Source organism: Carcharodon carcharias, chromosome 22, assembly GCF_017639515.1.
Source record: "Carcharodon carcharias isolate sCarCar2 chromosome 22, sCarCar2.pri, whole genome shotgun sequence".
Classification (NCBI taxonomy): Eukaryota; Metazoa; Chordata; class Chondrichthyes; order Lamniformes; family Lamnidae; genus Carcharodon; species Carcharodon carcharias.
This window is the reverse complement of record NC_054488.1, coordinates 52,922,444-52,947,462: the sequence shown is the minus strand read 5'-3', so window position 1 is coordinate 52,947,462 and position 25,019 is coordinate 52,922,444. Positions and strand designations below refer to the sequence as shown.

The 25,019-nt window shown below is 44.7% G+C and overlaps 2 protein-coding genes across 2 annotated transcripts in view; one reads left to right on the top strand and one right to left on the bottom strand.

The window, feature by feature from the left end:
* Window positions 1–8,813, bottom strand: part of tk1 (thymidine kinase 1, soluble) — a 33,028-nt gene extending 24,215 nt beyond the window's left edge. The window contains exons 1-2 of the mRNA XM_041216613.1: window positions 8,591–8,813; window positions 8,266–8,297 (exon numbers count right to left, since the gene is read on the bottom strand). Of these exons, the coding sequence (XP_041072547.1) occupies window positions 8,266–8,297; window positions 8,591–8,653 (95 nt within the window). The 5' untranslated portion in view covers window positions 8,654–8,813. The remainder of the gene's footprint in view (window positions 1–8,265; window positions 8,298–8,590) is intronic.
* A 10,667-nt stretch (window positions 8,814–19,480) lies between these two features.
* afmid (arylformamidase) overlaps window positions 19,481–25,019 on the top strand; it is a 32,933-nt gene continuing 27,394 nt past the window's right edge. The window contains exons 1-2 of the mRNA XM_041217403.1: window positions 19,481–19,510; window positions 21,027–21,117. Of these exons, the coding sequence (XP_041073337.1) occupies window positions 19,481–19,510; window positions 21,027–21,117 (121 nt within the window). The remainder of the gene's footprint in view (window positions 19,511–21,026; window positions 21,118–25,019) is intronic.

The following is a 25,019-nucleotide window of genomic DNA, read 5'->3' as shown; positions in this document are numbered from 1 at the left end:
GTATGCTTGACTTTCAATTGTATTTTCTACCTGACACCTGTCAATAAGCGCACTTTTTCTTCTTTATATTAATTTTCATATCCTTTTTCATCCAGAGAGCTCCAGATTTGTTTGCCCTACCTTTCCCTTTTGAGGGAATATACCTTGACTGTGCCCGAATCATTTCTTCTTTGAAGGTAGCCCATTGTTCAGCTAGTTTCTCCTGCCAACCTTAGTTTCCAGTCTATCCGGCCCAGCTTGGTTCTTGCCCCATTAAAATTGGCTCTCCCTAGTTAACTGTTTTTACTCTGGATTGCGCATTGTCCTTTTCTACCGTCATCCTAAACTTTACGATACAATAATCACACTCTCCTAAATGTTCCCGCACTGATACTTGATCTACTTGGCCCACCTCATTTCCAAAAACCAGGTCCAACAGTGCATCCTTTCTTGTTGGACTGGACACAAGCTGTAGAAAATTCTCGTGAACACAATCTGGGAACTCTTGCCCCTCTCTGCTCTTTACACTACCACTGTCCCAGTCTAGATTCGGGTAAGTAAAGTCCCCAAAATGTTTGCATCTCTGCAATTTCCCTGCAGGTTTGTTCCTCTACATCCTTCTCACTAGTTGGCGGTCTATAGACTACACTGAGCAATGTAACTGGACCCTTTTTTGTTCCTTGTCTCTAGCCAAATTGATTCTGTCCTTGAACCCTCTGGGACATCCTCTTTCTCCAGCACTGTAACGCTCTCCTTAACCAACACCACCACCCCTCCTCCTTTTCTTCTTGCCCTATTTTTCCTGAACACCTTGTACCCAGGAATATTTAGAACCATAGAATACCACAGCACAGAAAAACAGGCCATTCGGCCCTTCTAGTCTGTGCCGAAATATTATTCTGCTAGTGCCATTGACCTGCACCCAGTCCATAACCCTCCAGACCTTTCCCATCCATGTATCTATCCAATTTATTCTTAAAACTTAAGAGTGAGCCCGCATTTACCATGTCAGATGGCAGCTCGTTCCACACTCCCACCACTCAGTGAAGAAGTTCCCCCTTCATCCTAAAGCCACGTCTTTATTTATTTATGTATTTATTACCCAGTCTTGTCCTTCCTTGGGCCCAGTTTCTTGTTATTGCCACAATATAATTTTTCCACATGGCAACCTGTACCCGTAACTCCCCAAATTTATTTGCTATAATCTGTGCATTCACATACATGCACAGTAACCCTAATTTAGACTTCACGACTTTCTCCCTTACTCTGACTCCACCTATTAACTTACTATTCTCTATACTAGTGCAGTCTCTCCCAGTCTCTCCTGATGTTCCTCTCACATACTCTCTCATGGTTCCCACACCCCTGCAGAGTTAGTTTAAAGCCCTCTCAACACCATTAGCAAAGCACCAGCAAAGAACTCAGTCCCGGCTTTGCTCAGGTGCAACCCGTCCGGCTTGTACAGGTGCTGTCTTCTCCAGAGCCAGTCCCAGGAATCTAAACCACACCCCGCCCCTTGCACCATCTTTCCAGCCATACATTCATCTGCCTTATCACTTGCACATGGCACTGGGAGTAAGCTGGAAATCACTACATTCAAGGTCCTGCTTGCTAATTTTCAACCTAGCTCCCTAAATTCTGATTGGAGGTCCACGCCCCCCCACCCCCCCTCCTACCCAAGTCATTGGTACCAATGTGGACCATGACCTCTTGCTGATCACCCTCCCCCAGAAGAATGTCCTGCAGCCGCTCGGTGACATCCTTGACCCTGGCACCAGGAGGCAACATACCATCCTGGATTCACATCTACGGCTGCTGAAATGCCTGTCTGTTCCCCTAACTAATGAATCCCCTATCACTATTGTTCTTCCTCCCCTCATATATAGCTGAGTCACTTGTGGTGCCACAAATGTGGCTCTGACTACACTCCTCTGAGGAATCAACACACTCACCAGTATCCAAAAGGGAAAGCCGATTAGCGAGCAGGGCCCCAGGGGACTCCTGCACCACCTGCCTGGTTCTCTTGGCCTGCCTGGCGGTCATTCATTCCCTTTCTGACTCCATGCTCCTAGCCTGCAGTGTGACCACCTCTCTGAACGTGCTATCCACATAGTTCTCAGCCTCGCGAATGTGCCACAGTGACACCAACTGCCGCTCAATCTCCGAAACCTAGAGCTCAAGTTTCTGCAGCTGGCAGCACTTCCTGCTGGTCATTTAGGACCAGGAGTGTGCACAAATGACAGGACATGCATTCCACACTGAGCTGCCCTGCCATGTCTTAATTTTATTTCCCTTAGGTTAACTTTAATTTACTTTCATTACTTCATTTTACTGACCCTGACTTAAATTTACTCCCCTATTCCTACTGTTTCTTACTTAAATCCAAGCAGCTACATCTTTAAAGATAATACACTTTTCTCATTTACAGGTATTTAAACATACCCTAACAGCAGTTTCTCATCAACCAATGAACTTACAGTTTTCCTGTGATGTCACTGTTCAGTTTTTTTCTTCAAACCTGGCATCGTAGAGCTGAAGCAGCTGTTTCCCACGCGTTCTCAAACCAGGTTTGCTCTCTGCTTCTCTCCCAGGTAAATAACTCACTTCCTGACTTCCCAAAGCCTGTCCATCTACAAGGCTCAAGTCAGGAGTGTGATGGAATACTCCCCACTCGCCTGGGTGAGTGCAGCTCCAACAACACTCAACAAGCTGAACACCATCCAGGACAAAGCAGCCTGCTTGTGGCACCCAATCCACCACCTTAAAACATTCACTCCCTTCACCACCGACAGTGGTAGCAGTGTGTACCATCTGCAATCAAATCCTTTGATTTCTGGGGCGTATTTACAAACATTGGAAAAAGCATATTTAACTGTGTGGCATATAACACCACGTGAACCCATTAGTGATCGAATCCGCTCACGGGCACTCCAATGTGATGCCCCCTGTTGCCTCAGAGGAGGCTGAGACAGGCTCCTCATCTCTCTGTCTGCAATACATTGAGGAGCATCGTGGCTGGCCTCAGTGTGCAGGGACCCATTGGGGACCTATCCGAGTCTGCAGGACCTGCGCTTCTGTAGGAGCAGCTGTGGTCACTGGAGCACGTGCTACAGGTGAGGATTCTAGGGGAGGGGCCTCATCCTCTTCTACAACCACCTCAGCCCTGGGTTGTCTTTCTGGAGGGTTGGCCTGCTGGGGCGCAGCAGTCATCCATTCCATCATCTGTTGTGCCACCAGTGACAATGCCCAGTTATGGGTATGCAACTCCTCATGTATTCCATGGAGGACAGTATTCGTATTCTGAACAGAATACTCCAGGGCACTGAGTGAGCCTTGTTCCCTTTGCAGGAATTCATGCTACTTATCTACTCAGAGTGGTGCTGCAAGTGACTCTCCACGAAATTGACCTGTCGCTCATGGTTGGAACTTGAAGCTCATGCAATTGAGCCCCCGAGACAAAATTGAGTTCATCACCACAAAGGGCTACTCTACTCGCAGTGCATGAGCACACATTGCCTGGGGAAACTGAGATCCGCACACCTGCTGCTACTGATCCAAGTGCTGTGCCCCATAAAGTGACTCCCAAGGCCCAACCTCGATGCCAACTTGAGCATCATCATCACTGCGCTCCTTCCTCTGAGGAGAGTTGTGTGTAGGTGTTTCTGATCCTGACACCACCTCTTGCAGTGCCCAGGTGCAACCAATTCTAGTAATCCTTGGTCAGTGAGAGAGCACATGAAGTTACAGGACAATATCAGAAACCATATGAGCTGAACCATTGGCCAACACCATCTCTTCATGCTCTACCTTGCTGTCCCCATTATAGTAAGGCCACATCCTCTGTGCTGAATAACCATCAACCCCATCAATGATGCCGTGATCTAAGGTGCCTATAACCCTGCCGTTGGCATCTGCAATGGGTGATTCACCATTTCCAACATTGGCCTAGAGCATACACGTGTAATTTACATGGCCCTCTTCTCCACCGAATAAATCATTCTCAGCCTCGCATTCCCATCTTCTGTTCAGGCCATTTTTACATTTTGTGTTCTCTTTTCCTGCTAGTAATCAATAAACACAAGTTAAAGACATTGACTCCAGAATCCAGGTATGATCCTCATCTATCTGGGATCAAAATGGGCATTCCATTGCCATCCTGTGAACACCTGGACATACAAGAGTGTCATGCCCATTCGGTCATCCTTGATGATGGGAAAATAGGTGCCAATTGTGTCCCACCTGATGTCTCATTCACGTAGCACCCAAAGTGGATGGAAATTCATGCTTCAGTCAAGCAACTCACCTTGCTTGAGCGCAGGAAGTCGTGGAGTTGAAGTGGCACTGTATCCAAGATCTTTGCTGTTTACCTGATGCACTCACTGCCCCTGCTATTGCCTGCCAGGCTCTCTTGGGTAACACCAGGAGATTCCTTTTACCCACCGGATAAAGTGTTTAGCTCTAGCCTTCAACCTCCTGCAGGAGCTACAGGTCCTGGTCACAGAACCTGGGTGCATTTAATCCATGAGACTTACTCATGGCTGCTCCTCTAGGACATCCTGCCATCACAATGCTATGGGTTCTGCTACTCAATACTCATGTGCAATCTCTTGCTGTAAGCTTAATCCTGAGTTGTGCACAGGCTGATGTTGTTAGGGGTGTTTGTTCATTTGTTGAGTGCACAGTTGCCAGCTGTGGTTGGACATTTTCCTGCAAGTTCCAACATATGAATTCCTGTGTCCAAACAGCCTTTCCATCCATTGCTGGAGAATCCAGAGCAATCTTGGAAGGTTGGTAACCCTCACTGGGTGCAGTGTGTTTGTGTGTGAGCATCCCAAAATGGCAGAGTGTTCTGGAGCTTATAGGAACCTGGAGTCACAAAGGCAGTGAAGGCAATGTGCTGATGTCAGTTATTGGTGAGGCACTTTTGGGTGCCCACACTTGAAATTGTGACAGTAAAAGGGCATGTGGCAGAACATGAAGGATCTGCAAGTGGAGTTCTGAGTCCAGCCGCTGAGTTACCGTGCTCATTTCTACTTGCTGCAGTGTTGTGACCTGCTGCAGTTGCAAAGGTGCAGACATTTACATGGCTGGGTATGGTGGATCTTTGGCCACAGTTAATGACTGTGTGTGGACACTCTACACATTTCCAATGGTCAGACTTCATAATCTAAAGTTTCCTATGGAAGGCTCATGATGGGCCATCTCCTACAGCATCAAAATCCAGTTGGCCAGCATTTTTAACTTTCACTCACCTGACAGCTTCTGCAGTGTCCCAGAGTCTTGTGAACCCGTGACAACTTCCTTCGTCTCGCAATGACTGACTTCAAGCACGGCCCCTTATATAGGCCTCAAGTAGTGAAAGGCCCGCTTCCTAATTCACATACCACGTCTGCCTAAGAAATGTTTCCAGGCTGCCCGGACTTCTGCCAACACCCACCCCCCAGCAATGAAGATCATGCCTCTGGAGCTACTTTTTCCCTAACGCAGGCGTGCAATGCTGGGAGTTTTCCCAACTCCCACTACCCACCTCAAGGATGAAAATCCAGTCCACTTTCTTCATTCTCTGCCACAAACACCACTCTCTTGCCATTGACTCCATCCCTCCCTCTGGCAATTGTCTGCAGCTGAACTAGACTGTTTGCAATCTTGGTGTCATATTTAACCCCAAGATGAATTTTCAACCACAGCTGTCACTAAGACCACCTATATCCACCTCTGTAACATCACACACCCCTGTCCCTTTAGCTCTTCCGCTGCTGAAGCCCTCATCCATGTCTTTGTTACCCGTAGACTCAACTCTCACTTACGGGCAGCCTTCCACAGTCTACCCTCTGTAAACTCAAGGCCATCCAAAGCCCTGATACCTGTGTCTTATCTTGCAGCAAGTCTGTTCCCTTATCATCTGTGTGCTCACTGAACTACATTCAAGCAACACCTTAGTTTTAAAATTCTCATTCTTGTTTTCAAATCCCTTCACGGCCTTGCCCCTCTCTATCTCTGTAATCCCCTCCAGGCCCACAATCCTCCGAGATACTTCAGTACCCCAATTTTAAGCACTCCACCATCTGTGACTGTGCCTTCAGCTGCCTGGACCCTTGGCTCTGAAATTCCTTCTCTAAACCTCTCTTTCCTCCTTTAAGATGCTCCTTAAAAACCTACCTCTTTAAACAAGTTTTTAGTTTCCTGAGATAAAAACAAAAAAACTGCGGATGCTGGAAATCCAAAACAAAAACAGAATTACCTGGAAAAACTCAGCAGGTCTGGCCGCATCGGCGGAGAAGAAGAGTTGACGTTTCGAGTCCTCATGACCCTTCGACAGAACTTGAGTTCGAGTCCAGGAAAGAGCTGAAATATAAGCTGGTTTAAGGTGTGTGTGTGGGGGGCGGAGAGATAGAGAGACAGAGAGGTGGAGGGGGGGGTGTGGTTGTAGGGACAAACAAGCAGTGATAGAAGCAGATCATCAAAAGATGTCAACGACAATAGTACAATAGAACACATAGGTGTTAAAGTTAAAGTTGGTGACATTATCTAAACGAATGTGCTAACTAAGAATGGATGGTAGGGCACTCAAGGTATAGCTCTAGTGGGGGTTTTTTTATAATGGAAATAGGTGGGAAAAGGAAAATCTTTATAATTTATTGAAAAAAAAAGGAAGGGGGAAACAGAAAGGGGGTGGGGATGGGGGAGGGAGCTCACGACCTAAAGTTGTTGAATTCAATATTCAGTCCGGAAGGCTGTAAAGTCCCTAGTCGGAAGATGAGGTGTTGTTCCTCCAGTTTGCGTTGGGCTTCACTGGAACAATGCAGCAAGCCAAGGACAGACATGTGGGCAAGAGAGCAGGGTGGAGTGTTAAAATGGCAAGCGACAGGGAGGTTTGGGTCATTCTTGCGGACAGACCGCAGGTGTTCTGCAAAGCGGTCGCCCAGTTTACGTTTGGTCTCTCCAATGTAGGGGAGATCTCCTCTACATTGGAGAGACCAAACGTAAACTGGGCGACCGCTTTGCAGAACACCTGCGGTCTGTCCGCAAGAATGACCCAAACCTCCCTGTCGCTTGCCATTTTAACACTCCACCCTGCTCTCTTGCCCACATGTCTATCCTTGGCTTGCTGCATTGTCCCAGTGAAGCCCAACGCAAACTGGAGGAACAACACCTCATCTTCCAACGAGGGACTTTACAGCCTTCCGGACTGAATATTGAATTCAACAACTTTAGGTCGTGAGCTCCCTCCCCCATCCCCACCCCCTTTCTGTTTCCCCCTTCCTTTTTTTTTCAATAAATTATAAAGATTTTCCGTTTCCCACCTATTTCCATTATAAAAAAAACCCCATTAGAGCTATACCTTGAGTGCCCTACCATCCATTCTTAATTAGCACATTCGTTTAGATAATATCACCAACTTTAACACCTATGTGTTCTATTGTACTATTATCGTTGACATCTTTTGATGATCTGCTTCTATCACTGCTTGTTTGTCCCTACAACCACACCACCCCCCCCCTCCACCTCTCTGTCTCTCCGCCCCCCACTCACACACCTTAAACCAGCTTATATTTCAGCTCTTTCCTGGACTCGAACTCAAGTTCTGTCGAAGGGTCATGAGGGCTCGAAACGTCAACTCTTTTCTTCTCCGCCGATGCTGCCAGACCTGCTGAGTTTTTCCAGGTAATTCTGTTTTTGTTTTAGTTTCCTGTGTTGGTATCACCTTAGGTGGCTGGGTGTCAAATTTTGTTTTAAAAGCCTGAGAGGTTTTTTTTTTGGAAGGTTTTATTAAGTTAAAGATGCTATACAAATTCAAGTTGTTCCTAATTACTCTTCGGTTGTACATAGAAAGAATTTATATGGCACCTGCAGGACTTCCCAAAATGTAGGTAATACATTAGGGGAATATGAAGCATTTACAGAAACTGGCATCAGTCTCCACCAAGTTGTTAGGCTAATTTGAAATATTTATGTCAATTGTTTCCAAGCATTGACTTAAAATACACCAGTCAGGAGAAATATGGCGGGAACGCGCCAACACCGGATTTCTAGCAGAGAGAGGAAAGCGCAAATTAAAATGTAGTTAACTGGATGCCTATTAGCACTGGTAGAAACAACTGTGAAACTCCTTGCAGTTTGCAGGATAATACAGAACTCCTGTAGCCTGGGGAATAGAGCTGAGCGGAAGGAGAGTTCGCGCCAAGTGATTTTACCGGCAAATTCACATCACGTCAACCAGACAGAAACTTTCTTTCTGAAAATAAAAAAAGAGAGGGGGGGTAAATAGAATGTTAAATCTGTTACCTTTTCCCCGAGAACATTGGTCCGAAGATGATCTGAAAGATTGCAAAAAGAAACATCAACGTTTAGGCGGAATATTTGGGTGACGCAGCCGAGAAGTGGGATCAAAATCAAATTTACTGTCGAAATAATGAAACCTACATTAAGTTTTTTAAAAAAGGGTCGTTTTCTGTATCCTTGCCATACATTCATTTGCTTTGATTGAAAAACGTTTTCAAATACTCACTACACAGCTGGATATCAGCGCTGGGAGATTCCTCTTATCTTTAAAAAAAATGTATTTGATTAGTCTAAAAGGGTAAAAAATAGTATTTTTTTTTTCTCTTACCTGAATCTGACCCTTCACTTTGCGGGGAGATGAGAGTGAGCTTTCCTGGGTGTATGTATTCATTGTATTTGGAAAATAAAAATATAAATAGCGACACAAATACAAAACAAAACTTGTACAAATAGGGTCAAAGATCGGAGGAAAATGAATAAATAGGTTCCCCTCTCTACAGAAATAAAGGAGGGAGACAAAAAGCTGAACTCGAAAGTAACAGTTAAAAAAAAACGTCACTTTTCGCGCCAAAGTTGCGTCAGCTAGTGGGAGTAACAATTAACTGTATCCAATCAGAAGACCCACTTCACTGATACTTGCAAATACTGAGTGTCAGCAAACAAAAGTGTACAACCAAATAAAAAAAAGATATAATGAATATAAGAATAAGAATAAGAAACAGGACCTCCCGAAATATAAGTAACATACCAGGGCAACTGAAGCATAAGGTACAAAGAAAATTCCTCAAATTAAATAATATTATTTTAGGTACACCAGTCCCTGCAGTGTTCACTCCTGACCGGAAGTCTACTGATTTACACTTTTAATTGAAAAACAGTAAGGAGACTAATCGAAAATATCCTCTTATTGGAGGGGCATAGCAAATGAAACCCAAATCGTAAAAAAAAACTTAAGACATTAATTAATAACATTCCCTTGTCTAAACAACAACTTAGATTTATATAGCGCCATTAACATAATGTAGACCAAATGCACTTCACAGAGTGTTATAAAGCAAAATTAGAAACTTGGCCGCATAAGGAGATTTTAGGACATGGCCAAACGTTTGGTCAAAGAGAGTCCGAAAGAAGGAAACCGAGAGGGAGGGATAGAACTTGGGGCCTCGGCAACAGAAGACATGGCTGCCAATGGTGGAGAGATTAAAATCGAGGATGCTCAAGAGGCCAGGATTAGAGGAGCCCAGATATCGCGAAGGGTTATGGGGCTGGAGGGAGGTTACAGAGACAAGGAGGGGTGAGATCATGGAGGGACTTGAAAACAAGGACGAGAATTTAAAAATTGAGGTGTTCCTCGACTTAGTCAGTTTAGGTCACCAAACAATTGGGGTGATAGAGAAATGAGACTGGTGTTTGTAAGGAGGAGGGTGGCAGAGTTTTGGATGACTTCAAGTTTATGGAGGGTAAAACGTGGGAGACCAGCCAGGAATGTGTTGTAGTAGTTGAGTCGAGAGGTTACAAAGGCAGGAATGAGGGTTTCAGCAGCGGATGAGCTGAGGTAGGCATGGAGTCTGGTGTTGTGACAGAGATGGAAATAGAGTTAGTGATGGCTACTGAATAGGGTGGCATTCACCGTACCTTTCTTACTGAGCACTTCTTTCTCTGCAATCATCACCTGCACCATGAGTTCCCATCCTGCTAGGGACAATTTCCACCTCATCTGGGATCCTGGCTACCTTCATCACTTGGTCTTACCTTAGCAATATCTTCTTGTAGTATGGTACCCCATGGCCTGTCGCTCTTTCCTGGGCCTTATGCCCCATTTTTTCTGTGGGACAAAAGAGATAAGGCACCATTGTCCTCTGTGGCCAATGGCATCTGCCTCTATCCAGTTGAAGCTGCATGGCTCAGCACTGACAGGTCCTCAGCAATACTATGGCTCTGAGACATTCTGAGGGTTGGGGAAGTGCCCTGGGCACACATCCCTCCCATTTTTTGGAGCAGCATGAGCCCTGGTGTGTCTGCTGGAAAGTGAATACCCAGAGGCCTGCCCTGAAGGTTGGGGGATTGCAGTCATCTTGCCAGAGTATACAATGTCATTAAACCTTTTACAGCACTGAATCCACATTCTTCTGATCACACTTCCAGCACTGAGAGTGGCAGCTATCTCAACCTAGACCTGTTTAGTCTGGGTGGGTGGCCTCTTCCCGTCACCCTCCAGGAAGAGGACCACCCTCTTCTCCTTCACGGCCTCAAACATCACCTGAGGCCATTATCTGGGAACATAGAAGGGGGCGGGAGGGGTTGTACTGCCCAGTACCAGGTCTCCAGCTCCCCATCCACATCACTCCAACCACACCAAGGCTCACAGGAACTCTTCTGCTTGCCTCCTCAAGATTCACATAGCAGCCACAGTAATGGCAGACGTGGAGAGTTTAAATCAGACCCACACCTCATCTGTCTCACCTCTGCTCCAGGCCCCCCAGCCTCTAACTGCCTGATTCCAATCCAATTAAGAGCTTGCCCCTGCCTAAGTATAATCTGCTTGCCCCTGGAAGTGGATTGGGACCCCAAAATGGTCCTGACTTCTGCTTTCTGCCCCCACTGTGAAAATACAGCACGTATTCTTGATGTCCAGAGAAGTCCAAGAATTTGAAGCCAAGCCTGACTGAAGATCTAGATCCAGGTCTTTCCCAAATCTTTTCCAGAGTTCACAACTGAAGAGCCATTACTGCCATAAGAAAGGTCAGGTGGTAAGGCAATGCAGGGCAAAGACAAAACAGTTCGTAAAGCAGCAAACCACCGTGACTGAATTAAAAAATACAACAAAACCTGAAGCTGCTGATACTGAGATTTATTCCCTGTACAATGTAACCACTGTAAAAACCGAACATATCACTGTCACAATCCTAGTTAATGGGAAGCCACTAATAATGGAGGTGGATACAGGAGCCTCAACTACAGTGGTGGGAGAGCACAATTTCGAATACCTTAATGAAGGTACCCAGCCACTAAACCTGGAATGAACAACCGCTGAATTAAAGATATACACTGGAGAATCTATTCAGGTAAAGGGCATTGTCACAGTCCCAGTTTCTTATAGACAGTCCAGATGCCAGTGATATTAGTGAAAGAAGAAGGACCTAGTATTCTAGGCTGAGACTGGTTACAGAAAATCAAGCTAGACTTGACTGAGATATTTCACCTGAAAACAGGGGGCTTCATGAACTGCAAATATGACAGTGTATTTTGGGATGAATTAGGGAAGTTAAAAGGCTTGCAAGCAAAAATATATGTGGATCCTCAGGCGACACCACATTTCTTTAAGGTCAGACCTGTGCCTTATGCATTGAAGGGGAAGGTGAATGCAGAACTGTGCCAGTTGGAAAAGCTGGGCATCATCCAACCTGTCCAATTCTCAGGGTGGCCAGCACCCATAGTTCCCATGGTTAAGCCTGATCAAACTATACGCATTTGTGGGGATTATAAATTGACTGTAATAAGGCAGCAAAAATAGATAAGTATCCCATTCCAAAGATAGCCAACTTAAATGCAAAGCTGGCTGAAGGCAAATCTTACACAAAATTGGATATAAGACATGCCTACCAACAATTAGAACTGGATAGCAGGTGGAGGGAATATGTGATTATTGACGCACACAAGGGTCTTTATCAGTACACTCACCTACCCTTTGGAGTATTGTCTGCAGGTGCTAACTTCCAAAGAACAATAGAGTTTTTTGCAAGGACTTCCCTGAGTGGTAGCTTAGATAGATGAAGTTCAGGTAACAGGGTCAACCGAGACCAAACACTTGGCCAAACTCGAGGAGGTGCTAAGAAGGTTCATGGAAGCCAGCATGTGATTAAAGAAGGAAAAATGCATGTTTCAAGTGCCAGAAGTTACTTACCTGAGTCACAGGGTGGACACCATGGGTTTGCATCTGGTAGAAGAGAAAGTTCAGGCAATAAAAGATGCACCCTCACCATCCAATGTAACCAAACTCAAGTCCTTCCTGGGTATGATCAACTACTACAGCCGCTTCTTGCCTAACTTATCAACTGTGTTGGCACCTTTACACTTGTTGTTTAAAAAAAAAAATCACCATTGGCCATGGAGTTCACAAGAGGAAGAAGCCTCTATGAAAGTAAAGAAACTGTTGCATTCGTCATGTTTATTGGTACACTACAGCCCATCAAAAGAGTTGGTATTAACATGTGATGCAGATCCTTATGGTGTAGGAGCCGTGTTAGCATGTAGAATGGAAAATGGATTAGAAAGGCCCACTGGCTATATCTCGAGAACCCTCTCCACGGCTGAGAAGGATTATTCCCAGCTAGAAAAGGAAGATTTATCAATGTATTTGGAGTGAAGAAATTCCACCAGTACCTGCTTGGATGACATTGCACCATTGTGTCATACCACAAACCATTAATGGATTTATTCAGTGAGAATAAGGCCGTTCCACCAATAGCATCAGCAAGAATGCAAGGTTGAGCTTTGATATTATCTGCATATGAGTATACTTTTATGTACCGTTCTGGCTTACATATTGCAAATGTGAATGCATTCAGTCATCTTCTGTTACTAGGTAGCATTGTACATGTTCCAGTGCCACAAGAAGTAGTGCTGTTACTGAATTTCTTGGATTCTTCAACTGTGTGTGCAAAACAAATTAGAAATTGGATGGACAGAGATCCACTATTGTGGAAGCCAGGGGCCTTGTTTTGCAAGTATGGTCAAATTGGCCTGTATCTGAAGAGTTGAGGCCATTCCATGCCAGAAAAACAGACTTAAGTTGTCAAGATGGAATTTAGTTGCAGGGATCAAGAGTTGGCATCCCATCACAAGGAAGAGAACCACTCTTGGCAGAGCTTCACAGTGCCCATCCAGGCATGTCAAAGATGAAAATGCTTGCGTGAAGCTATGTCTGATGGCCAGGATTGACAGTGACATTGAAAGCATGGTCAAGCACTGTCTCCAGTGTCAGTAACAACGGAAGTTGCCTGTTTCAGTTCCCCTGAATTCATGGAAGTGGCCTGGTCAACCCTGGGTTAGACTACATATTAATTACTTAGGACCATTCTTAGGTACCTTGCTTTTGTTGATCGTAGATGCACATTCTAAATGGGAGGAGGTACACAAAGTCAAATCACCAACATTGAGCGCAACTATCGAGAAGCTGCATCACTGTTTTAGCCAACATGGCCTTCCGGAACTCGTCATTTCTGATAGGATAGGAACATGTACAATGCTACCTGGTAACAGAAGATGACTGAGTCCATTCACATTTGCAATATGTAAGCCAGAACGATACCTAAAAGTATACTCATACGCAGATAATATCAAAGCCCAACCTTGCATTCTCGCTGATGCTATTGTGGAACGGCATTATTCTCACTGAATAAATCCATTAATGGTTTATGGTCCGACACAATGGTGCAGTGTCATCCATGCAGATACTGGTGGAATTTCTTCACTCCAAATACATTGATAAATCTTCCTTTTCTAGATGGGAATAATCCTTCTCAGCTGTGGAGAGGGTTCTCGAGATATAGCCAATGGGCCTTTCTAATCCATTTTCCATTCTACATGCTAACACGGCTCCTACCAGCCTTTACCAGTACAGAGTTTCAGAGATTCATGAATCTGAGTGGAATCAGACATATTAAAACAGCCCCTTACCATCCCTCATCAAATGGTTTAGCCAAGAGAGCTGTGCAAACTTTCAAATCTGGAATGAAGAGGTTACGAGAAGGTACTCTAGAAACACGACTTTCCCACTTTCTTGTCAGTTATTGTACAATGCCACATTCGACTATGGGTCCAATGCCACCTGAATTATTGATGAAGCGTCACCTATGTACAAGGTTAAGTCTGGTGTTTCCAAATTTAGAGGGGGAGGTGGAGAGCAATCAGAGTAATCAAAAATTGAAATCACGATATTCACAGCAAAACTCGCACATTCAGTGTAGGTGGCATGGTATTTATGCAAAATTTCGGAAGTGATTTTATTCGGTTCCTGGAACCATTGTCTCAGAGACTAATCCCTTATCTTTCCAAGTGCAAATGGAAGATAGAATCGGTCGTAAGCAGGTGGACCATATTCATGATAGAGAGACATTCCAACAACCAACTATTCAGCCTGTGATTAACATTAAACCAACAATTCCTGAGGTGACACATTGACCTAGAATAGACATTCCCGATATCTCTGTAGCATTGCCAAACCCAGAACTACCGCTTTCTAATGATGTCTCATGATTCAGTTCCTGATCATCCTGTGGAGGAACCTCAAGTGGTAGAGCTACGTGACTCTAGTCATATAAGGAGAGCACCTCAGAGACTTAATCTTCAGTTACCTGAAGTTTTATACATGTATATGTTATTGGATATTAACATTTCCCTGTAAATGTAAACTGTAAAAAACTGAAGAGGGAGGAAATGTAGTAACTGAAGGTATTGCCTTTCCTTTTGTCTACCAGGGGTTGCATGATGTTTTTGGAGGCTCTGACCAATGAGCCCTAAGTGCGGGCAATCTTGGAGAGTGGGGTTTACTGATGAGAGTCCTGATTGAGCATGTATCTTCTGAAAAGCTGTTTGTAATAATTTTTTTTCTGTTTCATGTTGAAAGCTGTCCACTCCATCAAGTCATTACAGTGGCCCAGGAGACTTCTCATAAACTAGAGAGGATTAAAAGGAAAAAGAGCTGCATCGATAAATTTTCAGGCTGATGAGATAGGAGCAAGGCAGACCAGCTTTTGCAAGGTGCCCCATATTTGCTTCAGTGAATAATGTTAAATGGATTCAGTGCTTCATGCTTTGGTGTCAGTGCAGTGAAAGTTTACTGGGGCATGGCTTCTCTATAAGTTGTCTGCACAGGGTAGTAATAGCTGTTGGTTAGCCCTAACATTCTGTTACCACAGCACGTGGCTTTGAACAGCTTCAGGGAAACGTTGCCAAACATTCTGCTGCTCGACAGAATTTGAGTTACAAAATCCAAACAGCCCAGCACAGTGCACTGGTAAAAGCAATGTTAATGCTTGCACTTATAGTTTCTTCTGCACAATTCGAGAGACAGTTTTAGTTTAAGTGGCTGTTTGATGTTGGTGAGTACCAAGAGTTGATGCTGCTTTGAAATCCTGTTATCGTTTTGCTAAGACAGAGATAAACACCAGCGGGAAGCCCAGAATAAGTCAGGTCGGAGGGGATGCAGTTGGGTGAAGGGGTGGAGGTGGCAGTGGCTTGTAACAGCTGGGAACCCCGGAAAAGTGGGTGACGTGAAAGTCCTGCCGAATTTAACGTGTGAAATATCCGTGTGGATATTTTTCTGCAGTTCCGGCCAGCAGACAGCCAGACTGAGAGATAGGCTGGCTGTCAGGTGGGAAGGCCTCTGTTGGAAAGCCATGGCTGGGGAGCGGAGGGGAGGGAGGGAGAGGTTGCAGGGGGGTGGGGGAGAGGCAGGTCTGGAGCAGATTGTGGGTTGGAGTGGGAAAAAAAGCAAATGGGAGAGGGAGGTAGTGGTTCAGGGGTATCAGGGACGGTGATAGTGGACATGGGTATAATCACAGGAGGATACATAATATACATACGAACAATTGGCAAGAGTTGGCCATTCAGCCCCCTGAGCCTGCTCCACCATTTAATAAGATCATGGATGATCTGATAGTAACCTGAAATATGCATCCCACCAACCACCGATAACCTATATACGAAGATACTGGGGTGAGGATCTCCTGCCCCTCCTGATCCTGCAGCAGTGCTGTTGGAGCTTGCCTCTCCCACCACCTTGCAATGTGCTGGGTTTCCTGAGTCCTGGGAAACCCAGCTGGCAGCTGTTCAATGGGAAAATCTGTTAAGAGTTGAGGGATTCAACCACATATTTGTATACATGCCTCACGAGGGAAGGTAATCATACTCCCCTACTCAGCCAATCTGTTAAAATTAGAAGTAGGGGTGCTTCAGATTTTTGAACCTAGTGCCATGACAGTGTTTTCATGATAGTGTTAAGGACTTTGAAATTTTAAGATACTGTATCTTAATGTTATCTTTAAAAACTTTAGACTGATTGAAAAAAAACCTTGAAACAAAATTGATTTTGGTGGTCACGTGACTTCTCTTGTGGATTCGACCCTTACCACCCGGATGTGGACCAAACTATGTTTACCTCAAGAGGATTCACAAAGGACATTTGGAATTCAATAGGGCCTCAAACAGACAACAGCTAAGGTAGGCCCTGGGGCCGGGCTAACTCAGTTTTCTTATTTGGAACACGAATCAGCATTGTTGAGGACGTTGTCAGAGAAGCAGACAAGGGCTTCAACACAGGGAGAGAGAGACAAACAAGCGTAGCTATCGAACTGCTGTAATCCAGCCCAAAAAAGGGTCACACCACAGTTCCTTGAAAGTGAAATAAAAATACTCCTCTCTCCTCACTACCTGATTCTATTTTCTAAGCTACCTGTGAAAACAACCTCCAGCAATTCGACAGTGGCAGCCATTACAGCTACAGAGACAACTCTGCAACCTCAAAACCTTCACTTCAGACAACACAACACCCCAGCTTCAAAACATATCAGGCCTGCACTAAACCGTAGAAAGACTGAACTGAGCCAATTATGTAAGTATCATTTTTATCTTCCTCTGTACCCAATCTTTGTGTGTGTGTGTGTGTGTGTGTGTGTGTGTGTGTGTGTGTGTTAATAAATTTGATTGGAATCGCCCCAGATTTGCACTAAGTGCTGCAGCGGGTGGGTAAAACAATGGTTTGCCTGCTGGCCGTGGTGGCTGGTTTTCTTGCCATATTGTCCCAAACCTGCCATTTAATTATGCACTGTTTCCATGGCGGGCGGTCTCTCATAAGCCCACTCGCCATCACCTCATTGCTTCATCACGCCGGATGCCATATTTAAAGTCCAGCCATGCACACATGTCTCAGTGCTTCAGGCCCACAACTGCTGTCGGGAAGATGACCATAAAAGGCAAAAAAGACTACAGCCCCCAGGTTCAGCGCCGCATCACTGGAATGCCTTTTGGATGCCGTGGAGTCCTGCTGGTATGTCCCATACCCCACTCTGGGGGATGGGATGGGCAGCGGCGTGACTAACCAGGATTGGGAGGCGGTGGCAATGGTGGTCAACACCAACGCCCTTCAAAAGAGGATAGCCAGCCAGTGCCACAAGAAGATGAATGATCTTTTCTGTTCCACCAGGGTAAGTCACTCGTCTCATCACTCTCAACTCACAAATCCATCACATATCCACAGGGCCCTGACTCACTGCAGGTTCAAGGGACATCACCATTCACCCTCTCATACTCACCGTCATTGTCCTCATCCTGTCCATTGGACCACTCACCACTCACACATGCCAGGCATACTTACCATCTGGCCTGGCAGGCATCCAGCTTACACTCCCTCCATCTCTATTCATGCAGGACAAGCGGGCACACAATAACAGGGAGAGGTCACAGACCAGTGGAGGAATGCCTGAAATCAATGTCCTCATGAACTGGCTGGCGACGATCTGGACCAGTCCTGTGATGATGGTGAGGTTGGCCTCACTTGTTCTACCAAGTGAGGGTCCAGCAGTGCACCATTCATCAGCCAACCATGCTGTGAGTCATATGTCCTATTTCACAGGTAACTGCCATGCACTAACTGTCTCCCCTTGCTTCTGCAGGCACATCTGGGGAAACAGCTGACGGAGTGCATGACCCAGGGCCTCCAATCAAGCCCCAAAGAAACCTCTGCAGAGGAATCTGAAGGCATCCTCCTTGAAGTCCCATCACACCACTCACCCAAACCCTCCACCAACGCAGAGCCACACACCTGAGGAGCCTAGCTTTAGAGTAGCCTTGGGATTACAATCTGGTGAGCACGACACTATCTGATCCACAGCAGGCGGCGGCAGGGACTCCCTGGGTCACTGGCACTGGGAGGACTGCTGGAGGCCAGAAATTTGCTGAGTCCGAGTCAGATGACGAGCCTCTGGATTCAATCATGTCACAGTTGCTGATCTGCAAAGGCAAGCTCAAGAACATAAGGAAGGGATGTCCTCTGCACTCCACAGATTGGAAGGCGCGATGGGGGAGTCCGTCCGCTTTCAGTCTGAGGTGATAGCACCGGCATGCCAACCAAGGTCAACACTGGCAGGGTGGCGGCTGCCATGGAGGTGGTCCAGCATTGGTCCTGCACTGCTGCGTGGGCTCAACTCCATTGCTGATGCCATAGTTGGCCTCCAACAGTGTGTACGCAAGAGGGGTGCCGGACAACTTGATCTCACTCCAGCTTCTGGTGGAGTCTCCACGAGGAGTCAGCCTGGGGCTCTCGGGCACCCATAGGGAGGAGGATCAGCAGGTGCACATCCTGGGTCATCCATCCAGGTGGCTCCAGGAGTCTCTGACCCATCCGAGTCCCCTCTTCACGTGACCCCAGCAGCTCCAGCTCCACAGGCTGAGGAGGGTGCCACTGCCACTCAGCAGGTACACAAAAGCAGGCCGGGGCCCTCTGAGCCTTGGCCCTCCAGAGGACACCTGCCAAAGTCATCACAGACAGGGCATCACTGTCAGCACGCTGCCTCCACCTCCAATGTGGATGTTCGGGCAGGGTTAGGAAAGCTAAGAAGAATTTGAAGCATAGCCTGGGCACAGGTATTAACTCAAATTTTACTTTATTAAGATTTACCTCCCTTTCATTTTTAGTCTAGTGGGATTATGAACTATTGGTCTTGGCTTTCACATTGAGAAATGTCTGCATATGATATCACACTCTTACACAACAGCAAAATTAAGATGCCTAATTGAGGTAACAACTTTGAATAACCCCAGCTAACTTCATTTTAAAGTCCCATGGGTTATAATTTAAGGAGCTTGTAGAGCTTCCCTTTTTCTTGCTTGTTTAACAAAGTGAAGGAATTTGCACAATCTTCTAACATGCCTCAGGACAAGCTGGAAAACTATCTTAATCTTTGCTGCAATATTATTAGTAATTGTGATATTAATGCAGTGTTAAAACATGTTCTAAGCAGTGGAATAGTCCAGGACAGACAAGCAGTTGAATCAATGCCATAGACTGTACAAAACGCATATGTAAATAATTGTTACAATGCATTAAAATGCTGGCAATTGTTAGTCAGTTCATCGTTGTTCTTTCAATTGATAGAATGCCAATGCTGATTCCAAGCCAGGCTCCAGGTTTCTTAGAGTAACTTAAATCATTGGCAGAATGAGCTCTTGGAAGGAAATGAATAAAGAAGTAAGTGAACACGTTTAGTTTTTTAATCTACCCTCATCTCTTCCATGCCTGATCAATAAATAATACATACTGTGTGCTCTGAATGGGCAATTCAGAGAGCCCTCTCAGTATGTTTGGAAACCAGGAGATAAGCATCCCAGTGAAGAGTATGTTACAAACAAGATCTCAACATTGTTTTTCTATTCAGGGAGCTGTACATGTTACACTGAATTAGAATTTCATTGAGGTGTCACTTTTTCAGGAGCAGTATCTCAGGTTTCTTCATAGCTCTATTTTATCTATTTTAACTCTATTTTAGTCACCACAGGACCCACAACCCCGGTGTGGGAGAAAGTCATCCTTGGTCTCAAGGGACTGCCTAAGAAGGGGAGAAGATTTTATCATGGTGCCATGTGTAATTAAATCTGAATTTTATGGAATGTGGGCACAGATCTGAGTCCCAACATCCATGGCTGTGTGTTTAGAACTCCTAGTTCTTTACTCCAAATAAGAAACGATCAGACTTAGTAAACAAAAGTTAAATTTAAAACAAGAAATCTGAGATCCAACTTGCTCTATGTAGAGTTGAGCAGTATTTGCGTGATTAAAATAGCATGGCATATCAGCAATCCAAGTACACTTGGCATTGTACCAATGTTTACATTGTGAAAGTGTTTCAGACCTCTGGAGGCAGACTTGTGCCTGGACCACCAGCTATTCCACTGCCCCCTCAAGTGGCTGGAGTCAGCAATATGCTCAGTGCTCCAGAAATGATTGTGGGCAATGGTTAAGTGACCCTTTTGTTGTGCCATTAGCCAGTTGACCAGTCAAAGATATTGTCCACAATATGGGAGAATGAACAAGATGACCTCTTCAAGATGGCCACTGACTGTACTCCTGCAGTGACAAATAGGTGGGCTAGCCACCTTCCTAGAATTACACCATCCCTAATATCATAGGTGTATTTCCTCAGTAAGAAGAATTGTAAAGAATGAGGTTTAAAGAGGTTTCTGAAAAGCCCAGAAAACCTCCCTTACCTCGAGACATAACAGTTTGATCTGCCCAGAAATTGTGGCCTAGTAGCATCCAATCATGTTTCATGAGACATAAGGTGATGTTATGGATGCAGAAAGGTCACCTACATGATCCCTTATCCCTACTGAAGCCCAGGTTTGAATCATATTGAAACACAATAAGCGCTCATGACATCCAAAGCTCCGTGCTGGGACCCCCAAGTCATGGAATCTACCCTTATATTCCACAATTCTGTGCCAACTTTCTAATGTTGGTTATTTTATTTTTCATTCTAAAAGTGATATTCTATAACTGAGGCACAACTGCACAGGTGATGTGCTTTATACAGATGAAATTAACTCTGAATGTCAATCAGATTATTGCAGGTTACAAGAAACCAAATTTATTTGGTACTTGGGTCTGATAATTCAAATCAGGTGAAAAGAGTTTAAGGTTACACTTGTTTTTGCTAAACTGAGATGTGGGGTTAGATGTGGGATGCTAACATTTATATTTACTGCAGGAACTTGAAAAGCAGTATTCTCCGAGTTGCTGGTCACACCGGATGGACAAGGACGCAGTTATAGAAGCTCATATCAAAGAATTAACTAAAGGTGTGTATTGTGAATTATAACAAAAACAGAATTACCTGGAAAAACTCAGCAGGTATGGCAGCGTCGGCGGAGAAGAAAAGAGTTGACGTTTCGAGTCCTCATGACCCTTCAACAGAACTGTGAACCATGCTGGATACATGTTGCAATTTACAAACAGTTAATCTTCTGATTGTTGTTATCTTTTGATCCTGGTGTTTCCACAAATGAGATTTGTAAATTCTTCTCAGGATTATGTGGGCAAGGCTGCACTTATTATCCAAACCTCAGTCATTTGAAAGTCAACTATATGGTTTTGGTCATATCCAGATAAGACAGGCTTCCTTCTGTAAACCAAGTTTGGGATCCTGTGCCACTTTTTTTCTTTGAGGACTTGGACATAAGTGATTTCAATTATATGTATTGGACAGGAGCTTACCTGAATGGGCAGTTTCCCCAGACAGCGCCATCTATATGTAGGTGACACTCAGGCAATTAAAGGTGGGCAATAAATGCTGACCTTGTCAAAGATGTCCAGATCCCATGAACAAATAAAAATAATAAAATTAGTCGTTATTTTGCACAGATATTTCAGGAGACATCCTTCACCTTGCAGTTGAAACATTTCTTTGATCTCTTCTGGTGCCTGAAGCAAGGCTTTGTAAAAATCAACGTAGACATCAGGCAGTGAAAGCAGCAGAAAGGCTGTGAGAGAATACTAAGCTCTCTACCATTAGCAGGGGAGGTAGCATTGCGAATCTATCTTTCAATGTTAAAATTCCCTTCAAGTGGACTAGTGTGTACATATTCTTTATTTCTGTAATGCCAAGCAAACAGAAGTTGAACAGATGCCTTTCATCGTACTCGGTGTTCTGAATGTTTTACTTGCTGTGGGGAAACAATAATCAGCTTTCAAACTGACTTGAGTGACAACTCTCAGTGTTAAATCAGTTCAGCTACAAACTGGAGATTAAAGGAGTCTGCAGGTGGACGAAACAAAGAGCTAGTCCAGATTACTAGGCACTTTAATTGTTTCTCCAGTCCTATTGTCACACTAGCAGATATGGAGCAGTGGAAGTGGACTTACACTTTAAAAATAAAAACAGATCACTTTGCGAAGCGACTGACACCAGTGGACTCTAGTAGTTTCCTGCAGCAGACTCAAATTTATAATGGAGGGATTTGAACCTATGGGGCAGAATTTTATGTTTCCCCAGTGGCAGGTTTGTAGGCATGGGGTGGGGGGGTATCTGTAAAATTCTCCAGATGGACTACTGCCCGCCCCAATCTCTCTGCAATTTTAAGGTGGGACAGGTGAAGCCAAGGCCAGCCCCTCAACCCCTTGCCCCAAATGATGCCCTTAAATGACTAATTAATGACTATTTAAGGGCGATTTCAGGATGTAGGGGGGAGTTCAGGTGTAGGGAGGAAGCCTGAAAAGCGATCCTGTTCAGGACTCCGGCGGGAAGGGGGCACCTCCACCTACTTTTAACCCCCCTCAAAAGGTCTGGCCCCCCCAGTGCGCTTCCTCCCTCTCTGGCCTCTCCACCAACATCCCTAACCCCCCCTCTGCCCACCCACTAGGGCCTCGCCTCCCCTTCCCGCCCTGAGACTCCCAAAACTTACCTGGTCCTGGACTCCCAGGACTTAGACTCTGGGGACTGCTTGCAGTCCCAGTCCTGTCCACTGCAGCTTCTGGCACTGTCTGATGGCCCGTCAGCTGTCTGAGGTGGGACTTCCTACCGACTGAGGGGGAAAAGTCCCATCTTCAGCCAATTAATGTTAGATGGAGTGTTAAATGGCTGCAGGGCAGCCAGGATGACATGGATGTGTTTGCTGTTAAATCCTCAGATGGCAGGAAAAGAAACTCCGTCATCTGAAAGATCCTGACTATGAGCTCTAGATTGCTAGTTCAGTACCATAACCAAATGGGGGAGGCAATGGTGTAGTGGTATTGCTGCTGGATTAATAATCCAGGGACTCAGGGTAATATTCTGGGACCCAGATTCAAATCCTACTTCAGCCAATAGTGGAATTTGATTCAATAAAATCTGGAATTAAAAGTCTAAATTATGATCATGAAACCATTATCAATTGTTGTAAAAGCCCATCTGGGTTTTCTAGGAAACCTAATCTCCTGGTCTGGCCCATATGTGACTCCAGACCCACAGCAATGTGAGTAAGGGCAATTCAGGATGGGCAATAAATGCTGGCCTTGCCAGTGATGCCCACATCCCATGAATGAATTTAAAAAAAGCACTGTACCTGGTATGTAATGAGAGGAACTTGATCACAGACCTAACATACTCTGCTATATCTGTAATGGTTTCAAATGATCTTTTATGAAGAAATTTGTTCCTGATTTTTCTGTAAATCAGTTGCCAGTCTTCAACTGGAGTTCACAAGTTAATTTTAGCACAAATATTTAAAATGAGAGCAAGTCTGGATTTGGGCAGCTATTCTTTTAATGCCTTATAATGTAGCAATGTAGCAATGTTCAGGAGATTAATCTGGAGAAGACTCCGGGACAATCCGGGAGATTGAACAACCTTATCTAGGAAGGTTCCAGATTCAGTCCCTGGTTTGGAGCTAATTTAGTTGATCTCAGGAGGGAAGTAGTTCAAGGGTAATGATAGTGTTAGTGTTAGGCTCAGCTATGGTGACCAACAAGATTTAAAAGCAAGTAACTAAAGGAAATATGAAAATAGTACTGGAAATATAAATGGAGATAAAAAGGAATAAAGAAAAAATTGAGTATTATTAAGAATCATAATATATTGGAGAAAACAATACCTTAGTACCTCTTAAAACAAATACAGAAAGTATTTAAATGGTAATAAAGGTTGAGTTAACAGATCATTTTATGGAAACAAGAGTTAGTGAAACAAAAACATTAAAAGAAGGTAACAAATACATAAAGAATGAGAAAATTTAAAAAATTGTGATTCCAGACCAAAGTATGATTTTTGTTGGGGTCAAGCATTAGAAACCAATGTGTGATGTCACTGGTGACCTGCTCTAAGGAATCTGCCAGTGCTACTTTGAAGCTGGTCACTATCAGGTCTATGAGAGTTGCCTTCAGCATCTGGCCCACTGAATTTCCATCGCTTTCTCTGGAGAAGCATTAGTTTTATTTTGTACTATCCCTTGCACCACTATCAAGATTAGAAGCTTGGGGTAAGTAGAATGAACATCTGCATCCTGCCACTCCTCATGGCTATATTTTAACTCAAAGGTTAGCTTCTCATTATTTTTCTTTGTATTCCCAAAGCGCTTCAGACAAAGAGAACAGAGTGAGTGACACAGTTCCACTCCCCTGCCAGTACCATTTTGTCCTGGAAATCAGAAAGTACACAAGAGACGAATGGGTTTCATAGTCCCTCTCAGTGGGAATTTGCCTGGACTAGCATCAACTCGGTTCCTCCACAGCAATTCAATGGTATGAAGGAATTGAGAGTGGATGCATGATAGATACCTGTCTACAATCTACAAGACACAGGTCAGGAGTGCAAGTTCCCTCCAAGCCACTCACCATCCTGACTTGGAAATATATCGCTGTTGCTGGGTCAAAATCCTGGAATTCTCTCCCTAACAGCGCTGTGGGTGTACCTACACCACATGGACCGCAGTGGTTCAAGAAGGCAGCTCACCACCACCTTCTCAAAGGCAACTAGGGATGGGCAATAAATGCTGGCCTAGCCAACAAAGCTCACATCCCATGAATGAATTAAAAAAAGCTTTGGATAATATTTGTCTTTGTCCCATTTCAGCTCATCATCTGTAAATGTTCTAGAATACTGAACCCACCATGTTGCCATCATATCTTTAGTATCCACTTTATTAAACAGATCAGACCTCAATGTTTTATCAGAATCATGGTAGTTCTGACAGTGCAGCACTTCCTCACTACTGCACAAGGTGTGAAC